Source organism: Phaseolus vulgaris, chromosome 9 (genome assembly GCF_000499845.2).
Source record: "Phaseolus vulgaris cultivar G19833 chromosome 9, P. vulgaris v2.0, whole genome shotgun sequence".
Taxonomy (NCBI): Eukaryota; Viridiplantae; Streptophyta; class Magnoliopsida; order Fabales; family Fabaceae; genus Phaseolus; species Phaseolus vulgaris.
In genome coordinates, this window is record NC_023751.2 from 17,401,320 (window position 1) to 17,417,798 (window position 16,479).

A 16,479-nucleotide genomic window follows, 5' to 3' on the forward strand; every position below is an offset into this window, starting at 1 on the left:
ATAATTATTAAAAGATAAATTTTGACCAGTTAAAAAATACACCACCTTTGGTATTTATTTTGTCACATTATTATTTCTTCATTTGTGTCATTACGAAACTAACGGAAAATACCATATTAAAAAAATAAAGAAAGGGACTAAAATGTTATTTTAGTTTAAAAAATAGGTAAATTCCCTATCTAGCACCATTTATATTTTTATTTCCCTAACTAATACTCTTTTGTTTTTATTTCCCTAACTAGCATTCTTTTGTTTTTATTTCCCTATCTAGCACTCTTTTATTATTTTTATTTTTCTATCTAGCACCATTTTAAAAATAAATTAAAAATAATAAATTATTATTTTTTTGATAATTTTTATTTTGAATGCATTAAAAAATAAATATTTTTAATGTTTAAAATAGTTAGAAATATAATTAATGAATAAAGAAATGAGTTTTTACAAATAAAAATAAAAAAGTAATAAATTTAAAATGTTTAGTTTAAAAATTATTTTTTTAAGAATGAATAAAATAAAAAGTTAAACTCTACACCAACATAAAAATTGAATATATAAACATAAATTAGTATTTATTTTTATTATTATGGATGATGTAATCATGTTAATTTCAAGTAAAAAATACAGGACATAATTATAAAAAAAACCAAGTTAAATAAGGACTGATATGGACATAAAAGAACAAAATGATCGAAAAAAATGTTCATATTGTTAAACAACAGGACACACGAATATTAAATGAATGATCATCTTTCATTTATTTTTATTTTTATGATTAACATATACTTATTTAGTATCGCTTTATATCTCTTATATTTATCTTATTTGAATTTATTTTTATATATTTTATCTTTATCTTAATTTGTTTTGCCTTTATTTTATATCCTTTATGTTTTTAGTTATTATTTTTTTTCTAGCATTCTTTTTTTTTATTGTTGTTGTTTTTATTTTCTAGACTTTTTATTTTCATTTTTTGCTTCTCATTTTTAAACATTAAGTGTAACATTTGCATTAGTTTTTTTTTAGGATTTTGCATTTAGGATAGACACTTCAATATTACTTGTGTATCCACTATTAATTAATACTAATTGACTTTGGTTTTTTTGTAATTATGTAATGTATTTTTTACTTGAAATTAACATGATTACATCATCAATAATAATAAAAATAAATACTAATTTATGTTTATAGATTCAACTTTTATGTTGTTGTAGAGTTTAATTTTTTATTTTCTTCATTCTTAAAAAAAATAATTTTAAACTAAACATTTTAATTTTTTTTATTTTATTTTATAAAAACTTATTTCTTTATTCATTAATTATATTTCTAAATATTTTAAACATTAAAAATATTCAAAAATAAAATTATCAAAAAATAAATGGTGTTAAATAGGAAAATAAAAAATAAAAGAATGTTAGATAAAAAAATAAAAATAAAAGAGTGCTAAATAAAAAAATAAAAATAAAAATTATTAATTAGAAAAATAAAAGTGTAAATGGTGTAGATAGAGAATTTAAAAAAATGAAGAATAAAACTGTATTTAACTTTTTTTTCAAAGACAAAATAAATCCAAAAGTGACGTAGGGTACGTAGAGGTGCGGGTTATTGCGGAAACACACTTTGATTCTCCTAATGCAATTGCAACACCGCAAACTGAGCCGTAGTGTGGTAGAGAAGATAGACGCTTTTTTCCGTTCGAATGTCAAAGATAGCAGAGAAGCCCCTAGTACGACGTCGTTTGTTCAATGGTTAAAGGGCGTTTTCAGAGCGCGCTCGCTTGATAATAACTAAAGTGCCTGTTGAAATAAAGCTCTTGATAACTGAAACGTTTTGAAGCCAAAATCCAAACAAAATTGGAACCCTAAATTGCCGAATCTACAGGTACGACACGAAACCGCGTGAACGCTTACCGTTCTGAAGTCCGAATATGGTACGTGACTATATTTTTGTTCAAATCTTCGTACCATTGTCGTTACTCGTTGGTAGCTTCTTGAATTCGCGGTGTTGAATTATTCATTCTGATTAATGGCTTTGGTTTTGCCTTTTCAGTTCTCAATTGCTGCTATCAATGACACTGACTCCAAAACTAAGTGGGAACCACTAGCTCCCACGAAAGAAGCCCAGGTACGTTTCTTTCTCTCCGTATTCCTGTTTGAGCGTAATTGAAAATGTTCAGCACTTCTGAGAGCTTTGCTTACGGTGCACTGGATCTCTTAATAGCTTTGTTATTCGTATATGTGCTGTTATTATTTTTATATTTTTTAATACAAATTCAGCTTCTACATTACCGTTATTGATTCCATTTTTTTTTTCAGGAATTTCATCTTTCTCAAACTTATCATGACGGGCTTCTCAAGTTACAAGCAAAAGAGTACGAGAAGTCTCGCGAGCTCTTGGAATCTGTTCTTAAAGATCCTCTTATTGCTAATGCTCAGGTATTGGTTTTTGGGTCATGCATAATTTGTTCAATCATTAATTTCATTTAGGATTGGTGGTTTGATGTGTTTCCTGTTATCAGGTGAATAGCAGTGCCAGTGATGGTCATCTATTGCAACTCAGGTTTTTATCTGTGCTATACTACACTTTGTCTATTAAGTTATCCACTGTTCCGTCATCACTGTTTGCTCATAGTCGCCTCTTTCATTGATCAATTTTAGACGAGCTTAGTACCCGTAATTAATTAAAATAACTAGAAAGTACGTGTTAAAGTTTGTGCTTGTTTCCTTTAGTTATTTAGTTATTTTAATATTTTTTCTGAGCATTTGATTGACACTGTGATCATGCAAGAATTTCTTCCTTTCAAATTATAGTCTAAGGTAACATTTCGCGTGAATATGTCGCAATAAATTCCTTTATCCTTAGGTTTTACGGCGCTTGGTTCTCATATCACGACAATTCGATCACTATTTTTATTTTTCGTGAAGCATGTCACTGGTGAAGTTAGTTTTAAAGCTATCCCTCGGGGTGGAAATCTTAGTTTAACAAAATTGATCTTAGTTTATGATTTGGTATCATGTAGGTAAAACCTACATACACTTTTCTCGTACTTGTTGCATTTTTCTCTGTGTTAGTTGTCACCTCGCTTTCAATGCTTCTGATTCTAGACTGGCTCCATTCAATATCAGCTTAGCCTTAGCATTGTTGAGAGCTTTTGGTTAGGGATACATTAGGTTTTGTAACAAGTTTTTTATTGGGAATTTGATATATGCTTGAATATTTATATCTCCTTATGAGTGTTTTGTAGTTCTTACAAATGCCTCTACAGGTTTTTGGCATTGAAAAACCTTGCTGCTGTATTTCTTAATCAAGGTTCCACATATTATGAGAATGCTTTACGCTGTTATCTTCAAGCTGTGGAGATCGACTCTAAAGATTCTGTTGTTTGGAACCAGCTTGGAACATTGTCATGCTCAATGGGCTCGCTGAGTATTTCACGTTGGGCATTTGAGCAAGGCCTGTTGTGTAGCCCTAATAACTGTAAGCACCTTATTCTCTTAGATCTTAACAAGTCTTTTTTCTTTTTCTAATAGCAGCGTAGTGGAGTGCTTCTTAGTTTTACTTGTATGTGAAATTCAATTTTTTGTTTACCTCTTTGGGTTATCTTTACCCGTCATGTATTACAGTTGGGTGTCTTTGAACGAACTGTTTATCAATCCCTTTATGTGTCTATGAGCATGTTTGAATGAAAGTGAGGAATGGCTTCTGCACTGTACAAAAGCACTTTGGACTGGAGAATTACTTTTGGCATATTTTTCTTATCAATTTTATGTACAAAAGTAAAATTTATATATTGAGAAGTGTGAACTGCCATTCTGTCAGAAATATTATGTTGATTCTGGCTGAGTGAATGCAGATTCAGCAAGGATTGATTTTGATGTATTTGGCTTGTAGTTTTACAAATATGTTGTCATGCATAGCATTTAAATGCTAATTTAAAATTTGAACTTGTTGTCGAACTCCTTTTTCAAAAGTAATTTTCACTAACATCATACAATCATAAATAATAAAAAGGAATCCCAATACTTGGGGCTCCCATTATTATGAGGTATGAGCAAGAACAAACATGTGCATGTACCCGTTTACCATGTGAGCATTGGGACCTGAGTTTGTAATCTAATTGTAACAAAGCTCATCCTTATCCACACAAGACTAGTTTTTTTTTTTTTTTTAAATCACTTTAAAGAATAATTTTATACAATAAACTTCACCCTTTGAAAGTTATTTTCATAATACCTTTTTTTTCAAAATTAATCCTACACCTTCTATGCAAACATACTCATATTATGTATTTATGTATATTTGATCCCTTCTGTGTCATCAGGGAATTGCATGGAGAAGCTTTTGGAAGTTCTTATTGCAATTGGCGATGAGGTTGCTTGCCTTTCTGTTTCTGAATTGATTTTGAGGCACTGGCCTTCACATTCTCGTGCTTTGCATGTTAGAAATACCATTGAAGAATCAGAAATTTTGCCATTTGCTCCAAGAGGCATAGATAAACTCGAACCTAAACATGTGCGACTCAAATTTCCTGACAAGAGAAAAACTTCCAATGACAATGCAGATGAGGATGTTGCATTCAAAAAGCTGAAACAGAATAAAGAACTGCACCTGACAGAAGTTTCCTGGGTGGCTCTTGCTGATGCACTCCTGGAAATCTTATCACCACAAAGTGAGATGGATCCTGAAAAGGCATTAACCTCTCCTGATATTAAGCTAAGCATAATCTTACCACATAGCTCAGAAGCTGTTATGAACACTGTGGAAATGAAAGGGTCCAATGGTGATAATAGTGCTTTTGGTGATGGTAACATAGAACAATCAAGTGTTTTTAAAGAGAAAGAAGCAAATACTCAAGAAGAACAACCACATGAAAGGAGAAGTTCTCGACTTGAAAGGCTCCGGAGTCGTAAACCAGGGAAAGAAGAATCTGATTCTTCTTATGGCAAGGACCCTACTAAGGTTGTCATTCAATATCTAGAGCCATTTATTATCGGTGGATTGGAGGGTCAAGATACAATTGATAGAGAGACCACAACACTATCTTGTTTAGGAAATTCTGAGTATTATAATGTTTCTGCATTTGTAAGAGAAACCTCAAACAATTATGGTGCTTATCATATGGGGCACTTGCTTTTAGAAGAGGTTGCAAGACAAGGTCTCACATATCAGGATGCTTTTTTCAAATTTCTGGAGTTGGAAAAGTTGACCAGGCATTGGGGAAAAGACAGAACGGCTGAATGTGATATTTTCCTTGCTGAGTTATATTATGACTTTGGATTATGCCCTCCCATTGGTTCTAATCAGTCAGAATTTATTTCTGAGACGTCTTACCATCTTTGTAAGATCATAGAATCTGTAGCTTTAGATTATCCTTTTCACTTGACTAATGCCTATGAAGGTTGTTTTTCGATTGATAGTATACAGGAGACCATTGTAAAAGCAGTAGATACCTCCTCTACGAGCAATTTAAATTTAGACAGCTCACTTTTGATAAAAAAGAGTTCTCTCTGGGCTCGATTTTTCTGGCTAAGTGGGAGATTGTCTATTGGTGATGGCAACAGGGCTAAAGCTTGTGAAGAATTCTGTATTGCTTTGTCACTTTTGGCCAAGAGAGAAAATGTGGAAGATTCTTTATGTTCGGTTCCTCGTCCACATTGCAAGGCTGTAAAAGAGCTAAACTTTGATAGAGTTCTTGATGAAATTAATATATTGAAGGTCAATTTCTTGATGGAGAATTCTGTCATTAAGATGATGGAGCATGAAAAGTATTTGGAGTGTGTATCCCTGCTTTCTCCACTTCTGTTCTCCATGCGGGATGTCTACCTTGATTCATTCCCTTTATCCATGGCAGATACAAAAGATGAAAAGATATCTTCCACTGAGCTCATGGCTGTAGATGTTCTAATGGAAGCATGCCAAAAGACAAGGCCAATGGATGTGGAGATGTATTTCAATTGTCATTATAGGAAGCTGAAAATACTTATGACAAAGATGGGCTTAAGTACATGTATTAAATCATTTAAATCCTCCGATCAAACACCTCATTTCAATGCATCTCCTAATTTTGATATTGATTCAAAGGAAAGTTCTAGCAAGCACTGTAGTCACTTGGTTGTGGATGAAGTGAAGGCACTCTCTGACTGTATCTCACAAGTGAAGAAAATTATTGATCAACGTGGAGATTCTGTAAGCTAATACCATTTCAGTAGTTTTGGATTCTGTTCATCCAAGAAGTTCAGGAACTATATGTCATTCTCCTTCCTGAAAAACACATCGGTTAATTAAAATTTACCTACTAGTTATCTATTATCAGCCTTGAAATGAGGATCTAGAATAGTATTAATTACTTACTCCTTTTTGAATAAACATCACTGTGTCATCTACATGAAAAACTAATTTTCTGTTGTATTGTAATTAAAAAAGGGCTCATCCTCATTATTTATGTTGTTTGCTTGTGGATATTTTTGGCTCACAGATTTCTCATAGAAATACAGGAGATTGGTGGGCTCTATGTATTTGATGAGTTGTTTTGGCTTTTTTTCCTGATTTTTTCTTTCCTATCTTTTTGAGCATGGTCTTTTAAAAAACCTACTGAATCTCTTTTTTTTTATGCCAAACCACAAAAATAATTGTATTTGTAATTGGAACTTTGTTATCCTATTTTCTTATTTTTCCTCCTTACTGTTTCATTGATTATACTAAATGATAGCAATATCTTTGATCTGGATATATTTTACTGGAATCTCTTGCCATAAATAATTGGGAAGACCTTTTCAAACATAGCTTAGCCTTCAGGATTATCAGCTATACAAATTATGATTTTTTTTCACTGAATGTGTACGGGTCTGACAGGAATTGGATTCTTTAGTGTTATTTCCAAACTGACAAGTTTTTATTTTTGAGCTGGTTTATTGAGACGGAAACTAATTTTTTGAACTCTGTTGTTCAAAGCGAAACCTGTGAGCTTTTTCTGTACTGAAGTAGTGCAGTACTCTCAGTATGAGTAATATTAATGCCTTTTTGTTTATTTGTAGGCCTCACATGGGCTCTTTTTCTTTGATATTTATGTGATGTGCAACTTGAGTGTGGCAACAAGGGCCCAATTATTTATTCACTGTTGTATGGCTCTTTTCCTTAGGAATAAATTGTTTGACATGCTGGATCAATCTTGAGTGTGCATGCATTTCACTCTGAAACAATTCTTTGATTCATTGGTAAGCAATTTTTGCTATCCACTTTTGTATTTGGGTTGAGTGGAAAGCTCAAATTTTAAAAACCTCTGATTGCCACTTGATATGCTTCGATTTGGGTGGCAATTGTGGCGTCTCTCTTGTTCACTCATAGTTGTTTTAAGGGAATTTTCCTTTAGAGGCTTTGTTGCGTCTGCAGCATTCTTTTATATTCTTTCTTCCTATGTCATTATTTTCTATTTCTGTTTTGAAAAGATAACTCTTGTCCTCACTGTTGGTACTTTCCTCTCTATTTTTTACAAAAAAAGTGGACATAATCTGTGTGATTGCTAACGGTGGTCTGTGTAACTTGTTTACTTATAGTACCTTTTGTTTCCTTGATATTTCAATTAGAATGTTATTTGTGGTGAAAGCATGTTCTTTCTTATACTTTCAGGATGACCTTTCTGTTCCAACACGTAGCATTTGTCAAATGCAGTCTCTGCTGTTGTTAATCATCAGCTATGTTGCCAGCATACTAGTCTGCAATAAAGCCTCAACAGAAGTACTTTCTGATCAAGCTGAAAGCAGATGTTTCGTTGATGCAGTTGTTGTTTTCTGCAAACTCCAGCATCTTAGCCCAACCACACCTATCAAAACTCAAGTTAGCTTATCTCCTTCTCCGAATAATTGTACTTTTAAGTGATTTGGTTGTTTTGGTGTTTCCTTTTCTTGATGAAAAACTTCTACTATTCTTTTCTGCATTCTTAACTCAGGTTGATTTAATTGTTGCAACACATGACTTGCTTGCTGAATATGGGCTTTGCTGTTTGGGTGAAGGTGGCAAAGGCGAAGAAGGAACATTTCTTAGATTTGCAATAAAGCATCTCTTGGCCTTGGATATGAGGCTTAAATCCAGCTTTCACCATAAAGAATCAATGCAATGTGAAGAAGTGTCCAAAAACAGTCTTGTCAATGTGTCTTTCGAAGAATCAAAATCAGACACATTAGGCATCCAGATGGATTGGACCAAAATTGATGAAATTAATTCAGTTAAAAAGGATGTTTCTGAAGGAATATTATCCCAAGATATTTTCTCGTGCAGATTTCGTGATAAAGACAGCAAGGAAGTTGAATGTGAAAATCATGGAGGTGCTGGCACTGACAGTAAGTTAATTATGGGTGAAAGTTCAAGCAATCAATTGATTGAATGTGTAAATGAACTCTCTGATGATGAACGAGAGGAACTCGAGTCTAAAATCGACTGTGCCTTAGATCAGTGCTTTTTCTGTTTATATGGATTACATCTAAGATCTGATTCATCGTATGAGGATGATCTAGTAGTGCACAAAAACACAAGCCGAGGAGATTATCAAACTAAAGAACAATGTGCTGACGTTTTCAAGTATGTTCTTCCCTATGCAAAGTCATCCTCTGTGAGTTTTCTCAATCCATAACTTGTGTAGTACAACTTGTATGTGGAATATTGTACAGAAAATGTCATTTGTGATTATATTTTGCTAAAATATTATGTATTAGAGGACGGGACTGGTCAAACTTCGTAGAGTTTTAAGAGCTATCAGAAAGCACTTTCTGCAGCCACCAGAGGACTTCTTAGAAGGAAACCCTATAGATAAGTTCCTAGATGATCCTAATCTATGCGAGGAACAGCTCTCAGAGGAGGCTGGATCTGATGGATTTCTTGAATCTATTACTGAGAGAATGTTTCCTGATGTGGGTGGCCTTGTTCACTATAATGCAACATTATTGAGAAGGTATACATTGTGCAGTAGTGTAGGTGCTTCTTTTTTAATTTGTTTTATGTAAATGCCACTTCTGATTTAAATTTAATGGCTACAATATATCCTTGATATTCCTTGCTTTTAGCATCTTAAGTTTATCTCGAAGCATTTGCCTTTCAGGTCTGAGCCATATTTGGAGGTCTACTGTAACTTGTATTATTTCTTGGCTCTTTCTGAGGAAATGAGTGCAACAGATAAGTGGCCTGGATTTGTGCTGACCAAGGAAGGGGAAGAATTTGTTCAACAAAATGCAAAGCTCTTCAAATATGATCTCATTTACAATCCTCTGCGCTTTGAAAGCTGGCAGAGACTTGGAAATATTTATGATGAGGTAAGTTAGAAATGTTATTTGGCTTATTAAAATTCTGAATGCTGTGAATTTACTAATAAAAATTATTATTAATATTATTGTCTTAATTTCTAAGTATGCTGCCCTATATAGTTTTATAAATGTTTCTCTGTTGTTGCACTGAGCCAGGAAGTAGATTTGTTGCTAAATGATGGTAGCAAGCACGTTAATGTAGTAGGGTGGAGGAAGAATGCTACTTTATCTGAGAGAGTGGAAACAAGCCGAAGGAGGAGTAGACGATGCCTACTAATGAGTTTAGCTTTGGCAAAGACATCTGCTCAGAAGGTTTACCTCTATTTATATATTTACTCCTTTTAAAATTTCTTTTTATTTATACCATCTGGTTGTTTAACTTAGTTGAATTCAATCAAAATGGGAATCTAACAAGAAAAACTGTGTTTAGACCTGCAAATGTTATCTGCACTAACAGTGACATTCATTGTTTAGCTACTTGGTTGCGTTGAATGCCTGATAATATTTTTCTAAGACTAATGAAAATGTGTGGTAAAAAGCTATATATGATGCTTTAACGTACAAGTTTTATGTTATAGATTTGTGACTGTATATGCTTACAAACATTTACTCAAATGTAGACACTCTTTAAGAATCTTCTGTGATATCATTATTGCCTTGGTAATAGTATTGGTTGTTTATATATTTAACCTTTTTTTTGCTTTTGTTGTATTTCCAGTGTGAGATACATGAGTTATTGGCATTGGTATACTATGACAGTCTTCAAAATGTAGTCCCTTTTTATGATCAGAGATCTGTTTTGCCCTTAAAGGATGCAGCGTGGATGACATTTTGTGAGAACTCACTGAAACATTTTAAGAAAGCCTTCACACTTAAGTATATTCTTTTTCCTTTTATATTGTTATTTTCTGGACTTCTCTAGCTTTGATGCGATGTTTATGAACTACTTGATTCTTTGTGCAGACAAGATTGGTTGCATGCCTTTTACCTGGGTAAACTCAGCGAAAAACTTGGATATTCACATGAAATTGCACTATCATATTACAATAAAGCTATCGCTTTGAACACATCGGCTGTTGATCCTGTATATAGGATGCATGCCTCACGCTTGAAATTATTGTTCAGGCATGGAAAGCAGAATTTGGAGATTTTGAAGGTTTTCCCTCCCTTTTCTGATCACTGTACTCTATTTTGGTATTACTTTATTTATCTGTCTTTGACATTGTCCATTTATTCTGATTACATTAACTGTCATATCTTGTTTTTCTGTCCTCTACAGTTGCAGTTACTTTAATTCAAAGGTTAACCTTCAATTCTTTAATTGACTGTATAATTTGGGCACTTCATCTTATATTTTTTTCCTATTGTTTGGTCTTAAACAGGTTCTCTCAGCAAACTCCTTTAATCAGTCTGTAAAAGAAGCTGTCACAAGTATCCTTAGTGGTATGGACAGCTCATTTATAAATACAAAGGAGAGATGCATCCATACCAATTTTGTGGAAACAAACCATGAAGAGTTGCTTAAATTGAATACTGCATGGTCTATGCTTTACAATGATTGCCTTTCTGCTCTTGAAATGTGTGTGGAGGGGGATCTCAAACATTTTCATAAGGCTAGATACATGCTGGCACAAGGGCTGTACAAAAGAGGTGAGAGTGGTGATATAGAGAGGGCAAAGGATCATCTATCTTTTTGCTTCAAATCTTCGCGCTCATCATTTACAATAAATATGTGGGAAATTGATAGCATGGTAAAAAAAGGAAGGTATGATTGTTCTTATCCTTTCATTTTTAAGTTTTTTTTTTTAATTTGGTTAATGAAATGGCATTTTGTCACTAACAATTGATTTGACAAATTTGAAGGATGATAATTTTAATTAGTGTTCTAACAAAAAAATTGAAGATTTGAAAGATGGTAGTCTCTTGGAACCTTTTCTTTCTATCTCAATGCAAAGAAATTTTACCCAAACTGCCTTGTGTAACTTGAGGGATTCCTTGTCAAAATATTTTAACCTTTAGTGGATTTGTTATCCATGCTATGTAGGAGGAAGGAAACAGAAATAAGTCCCAACCTAGGACTAATCTATTTTGCATTTAATGTCAGGCGCAAGACACCAGGTTCTGCTGGGAACAAAAAAGCCCTTGAGGTTAACTTACCAGAAAGTTCTCGAAAATTTATTACTTGCATTCGGAAGTATTTGCTCTTTTATCTCAAACTATTGGAGGAAACTGGGGATAGATGTATTCTTGAACGTTCGTACGCTGCTTTACGGGCAGATAAACGGGTAAATTCTAGAGTCCTGATTTACTACTTAACTTACATCTCATGGAAGCACTTCTTGGCACTTGATTAGTGAGAATTGTTTGATGATTTGGCTTGTTGCATTTTACATAGTAAGAATAAGATTGATTTAGTTAAAGTTAAATTAGGTGATAAGAATTTACTGCTAAAGAGATGGATTTACAGTTTATATGGGCACAAGGGAAGGAAGCCCCTTCACGACCACAGTTAAATCTGGTCCTGAATTTGAAGAGTTTAGCATCAGATTTATCAAGGGGGAAAAGTTCTTTGATTTATTTTCCTTGTTTTCTGTTTTGTACTTTGACTCGGGTGGATTCCTTGTCTTCCTTTCTCTCTTCAATGTTTATTTTTATATTAACATAACTGATTAACTAGTGGATCCAAACCTTAGTGGATCAATTTTACTTCGATAAAACATGGAGGTTCTTGTTGCCAATTAAAGTTAGTACTTATTCTTCAACAATATTAGAGAATGAATTGCACTAATTATTATATTTTGCTTCAGACTCTCCTAGACCCTTCAAATGTGTTTCTTAAGCAGCCTTGGAGGCTTAACTATTTGTGTTTTATTGTGCTCTGTGCATCACCCCTGTAGTTATATGTTATTAGTCACCCTTCAACTATGACGTGTGCTTCATTTCTTCTGCCGTTTTTGCCTATCTGGTTCTCTGGTTTGATGGCATTGTAACATTAGTTGTTTGTCTTTTATTTCCACCACAAATGCAGTTTTCATTCTGCATTGAAGATCTTATACCAGTGGCTATCGGAAGATATCTAAAGGCTCTAATTTCAACTATCTGCCATTCTCAGACTGCTGCCTCTGGTTCAGGGAGCAGTTATGACATTGTGCTGGAGAGAATGTTTGCATTGTTCATGGAACAAGGCAGCCTATGGCCAGAAATATGCAGCTTGACTGAAATTGAAGGCTCAGATATGTCGGAGAGTATCATATATGGGTAATAAGATTCAATCTACTATATGGCTTTTTGAACAAAATATGTTCTCTGAGCTTCTTTGGATTGAAATACAATGCGTTTGCCATCTGTTTTTCAATTGTATTAACGTGTTAACTAATTTAGATTCTCAAATCTTTGCAGATATCTTCATGACTATATTGTATTATTGGAGAAAAATGGAAAACTAGAAACTCTTGAAGCTATAAATGAGAAGATACGGAAGCGTTCTAAGAATCCAAAGTTCTCAGACAGTAATTCTGCAGAAGTTGGCAGGCATGCTTCTGTAGCTTGGTGCCGATCTCTTATATATAATTTGGCACAAATAACTCCATTATCATGTGGATTGTCAAATGGGATTCAGGTCTTGACTGACAGTGGGATGGATAATAGCCAGTTGCTCAGCGTTGATTTGCAGCCAAATGAATTATGGAGTACTGCTTTTCAAGATCCAACTCATCTGGAAAAGATTGAAACAAGATGGAGCTCAATTTTAACAAAAATAAAAAATATTATCATCAACAAAGCTTCTGATGATAATTTGGAAACTGCAAACACTTTGCTCAGAGCATGCTATAATTTTTATAGGGAGAGTTCTTCGGTAGTGCTTACTTCTGGACTAAACTTTTATTTAATTCCATCTCAATTAGTAACACATATATCATTCAACCCAAGTACAGCTGGGATTGATGCACTTGATTTGAGCATACCAAGGAAGCTTCTCTTATGGGCCTATGTGCTATCTCATGGACGATTTGCAAGTATCTCAATTGTTGTAAAGCACTGTGAAGAAATTTCGAAGGTATGTTGAACACTTGCTCAAGTTCTTTAGTTAGCTGCACATATCTTTTAGCAAAAACAAATCCCCTCATAGCATATTTGTGAAGGGTACTTGCGAACACCAAGTTAAGATTACTTCTCTACATGACAATTGCAAAATTTGTACATTTTGTTGACCTAGTTAAAATTGAGGAGTGATGTTTCTTCCTTTTCTTTATAAGCTGACCATTAATCCTTACTTACGGCAAGTTCTGCTTTGCAGTCAAAGATGAAAAGAGGAAGTGGAACATCACCTGCGTTATCAAACACATCTCCTGCTTCTAATTTTCCAGGTTATACGTCCTCCGAATAGTTGCTAGATTTTATTTAGAAAGAAAGGGCTATGTCTAACAATGCTTGCTGGTTATAGGTAGCGGTAAAAACGGACCAAATTCTGCCGGAGGCATCATTGACTTTGATTCTCCCCATGTCGCAACTGTGCCTAGCGGCAATACCACTAATTTTGTGAATTTACATACCTCCGATGATGTTCAGAGGAATCTCTTTGCTTCTCCCCACTTGCATCAATGCACCACTAACGACGCAGAAAAAAGCAATTTGATAGCACATGAAGGAGATGCAGAGGGAGATTGACTTCCTGCTCCTGCCACCAATTTTATTAGTGCAGCCGCTTCATACTATATCTTGAAGATGTAATCGTATGTATTTTCAACTTGTAAATCCCATTTTAGTGATAAAAAATGTAAATAAGGTTTTGTTTGTTAAGATCTTTAACGCTCACATTTTTCCATGCATGATGATGATGGCTGTAGATAGTGCCTTGTCATGCCTGCTTTTAACATGAACGATGATGAATTTAAACCCAATTTCTAAAATTTACTCTATAATTTCTAAAAGCAATCAAATTTCAGCTACAAACTTTTATTTTTGGCTTAATTATTAGTTTCAAAGTTTTAAATGTGTGCATACATTGTATTGAAGTCAACAACACTATGTATGACAATCTCTGATTAATTAACGGTGAAAAAGTTTAACATCTCGTAGTTTCGTCACCCAAAAAGACGCCGCACCAATTAACTGTAATAAATTTATGAACAGAAGTTGACATCTGCATCAATTGAATTTAAACTATATTATCAAAATGAACAAAGACTAATTAATACTCAATTCATTTTTTATCTATCTGTTAAGGTTGTTTTACAAAAAAAAAAAAAAAAAAAAAGGCAATTGGTGCACCCAACGGAAAATTTAAAATTCAACATTGCCCTTAATTTTGTTTTTGCGTACAAATCCGAAAGAGTTTTATACATTTCAGATTTTAAAATCTAGGTTATTTTTGTATTTCATTTAACTTTCCGAGGATCATATTCAAAAATGAGTTATGGCTTCTGAATTTTTATATCCTGAATGGTGTGCTGTAAATGGTGCTGAGAATTGAGATCCATAACTCATTTATATTTCCTTACGGATCTTGACATTTGAAAGATCATTTATGTTGTTCAGGTAAATTTCCGGATGATGAAATCTGGAAGTGACATATTAGTTATGGATTTGTATATCCAGAACTTTGTAATTTGACTTACAGATATGAATATCTGAAAGACTAAAATTTTAAATCATTAAAGACAAAAAGGACATTTCACGTTAGTGTGTTGAACGTAGGTCTAAATTGATATCGTGCAGAGAATTAGGCATAAAAAAAATACAATAACTTTTAACTCTTACAAAAATATTATAAAATTTTATATTTTACTTCTTCTTCTTCTCCATCTAGCACAATAAATACATATCTAAATTATTTAAAACTTAGAAGATAAGTAAGGGTATAATAAACATAAATAATAATAAATGGTTTTGAAATTCTAAAACGACAAATAAAATAGAGCAATTAAGTTTTTGGAATTGAAACATACAAAGAAACGACGGATTTCTATCAATTATTTGATAAGAAAACTTCCAATGCTTCAACCAGTGGGCGAGCTTGAAAAAATAATTTGGAGGACCACAACAATTAAATAATAAAAATTAAAAAAGAAATCAAACAGTAATTTTAGTATTTAATGCTATAATATTTTTATTAGTTTTTTGTAATTTTTTTTGTACTTCTTTTATAACTAGCTTTCATTTTAAGACTTTTATATATTTATTTATTATTAAATAAAAAAATTGGTATATATTTTTTTGAAAAATGTTAGAAATTGTGTGGAATCCGAAAACCATTTACGCCTTTTTCTTGAGATTGAGAGGACCACCATAGTTTCTCCTATTAAGTGAACTGTCCTTTATGTTTCTTTCATATTTTTCGGATACATTCCGGAATAGATGTTAATAAGTTGTATTCTGAAGTACCGGAACAGCTTTATTTAGTAATGTATTTATATGATTTTTAATTTAGTATTTGTACTATTAGAAATTCCAATACCTCCATCTCTAAATTTACATCAATTTAGTTTTTCTTTTAGATTGAGATACACATTATTATTATTATTATTATTATTATTATTATTATTATATAAGAAATAAAAAATATTTAACAAATCGACAGAAAGACAAATAAATAAAGAAGAAATCTTTTGGAATAAATTGTTTAAATGCAAGATAATAATCATTTAATCAAAACAATTATGTTAAAAATATTACCAATGCATCACTTTTTATGACTTTTTTCTAAAATATGAAAAAGTATGTTTTATTTTGTTTTCTAAATTTACTTTACAGGAACCATTTATAAAGATTATGATCTTCATTTAAAAAATAAAGAATAAATTACTTATTTGATTTTCATAATTGTATAATTTATCCAATTTCATTCTTCTATTATTAAAACCCCTAAATTTTTAGCTTAATATCAACTTGATCTCTCTGTCAAATAGTTTTTTAACTGTTTTCACAAAACAAAACAAAATTGATATCTCAATTCTAAAATTGAGGAACTTAATTAAAAGTCTTATTTATCCAAGAACCAAATTAAAAAAAAAGTGTACAAATATAGAGACCAATTAAATAATTAGAAACTTCATTGGAAATTGAGAATCCAAATTGAATAAAATATATAAATTCGGAGAAGTAATTTTTATAGCCTAATAAAACATCACAAATCTCAAAAACTGCCAAGTGCCTTCTGCAATAATTTAAGAGTGGACTAACACATGGT

General features: G+C 32.6%; 1 protein-coding gene across 2 annotated transcripts; it reads left to right on the top strand.

Moving 5' to 3' along the window:
- Positions 1 to 1,557: 1,557 nt before the first annotated feature.
- LOC137822969 (calcineurin-binding protein 1) lies at positions 1,558 to 14,200 on the top strand. 2 transcript variants are annotated; one of them, XM_068628022.1, is made up of 19 exons: positions 1,558 to 1,878; positions 2,047 to 2,121; positions 2,313 to 2,432; positions 2,516 to 2,556; positions 3,263 to 3,474; positions 4,319 to 6,183; positions 7,624 to 7,830; positions 7,943 to 8,602; positions 8,706 to 8,941; positions 9,089 to 9,299; positions 9,447 to 9,602; positions 10,009 to 10,166; positions 10,254 to 10,446; positions 10,673 to 11,055; positions 11,395 to 11,575; positions 12,319 to 12,548; positions 12,690 to 13,347; positions 13,588 to 13,657; positions 13,735 to 14,200. In XM_068628022.1, exons 5-19 carry the CDS (start codon positions 3,411 to 3,413, stop codon positions 13,956 to 13,958), a joined length of 5,496 nt encoding a protein of 1,831 aa, XP_068484123.1. In that variant the 5' UTR covers positions 1,558 to 1,878; positions 2,047 to 2,121; positions 2,313 to 2,432; positions 2,516 to 2,556; positions 3,263 to 3,410; the 3' UTR covers positions 13,959 to 14,200. The 2 variants fall into 2 exon arrangements, with proteins under 2 accessions (XP_068484123.1, XP_068484122.1); XM_068628021.1 differs by having other exon boundaries at positions 1,580 to 1,927.
- Positions 14,201 to 16,479: the final 2,279 nt, after the last annotated feature.

Excerpts from the sequence above, each read along its gene's own strand:
- LOC137822969 (XM_068628021.1), top strand. Across the intron at positions 3,475-4,318 it reads GTTGTGTAGCCCTAATAACT|GGAATTGCATGGAGAAGCTT; the intron begins GTAAGCACCTTA and ends CTGTGTCATCAG. Across the intron at positions 10,167-10,253 it reads AAGAAAGCCTTCACACTTAA|ACAAGATTGGTTGCATGCCT; the intron begins GTATATTCTTTT and ends TTCTTTGTGCAG.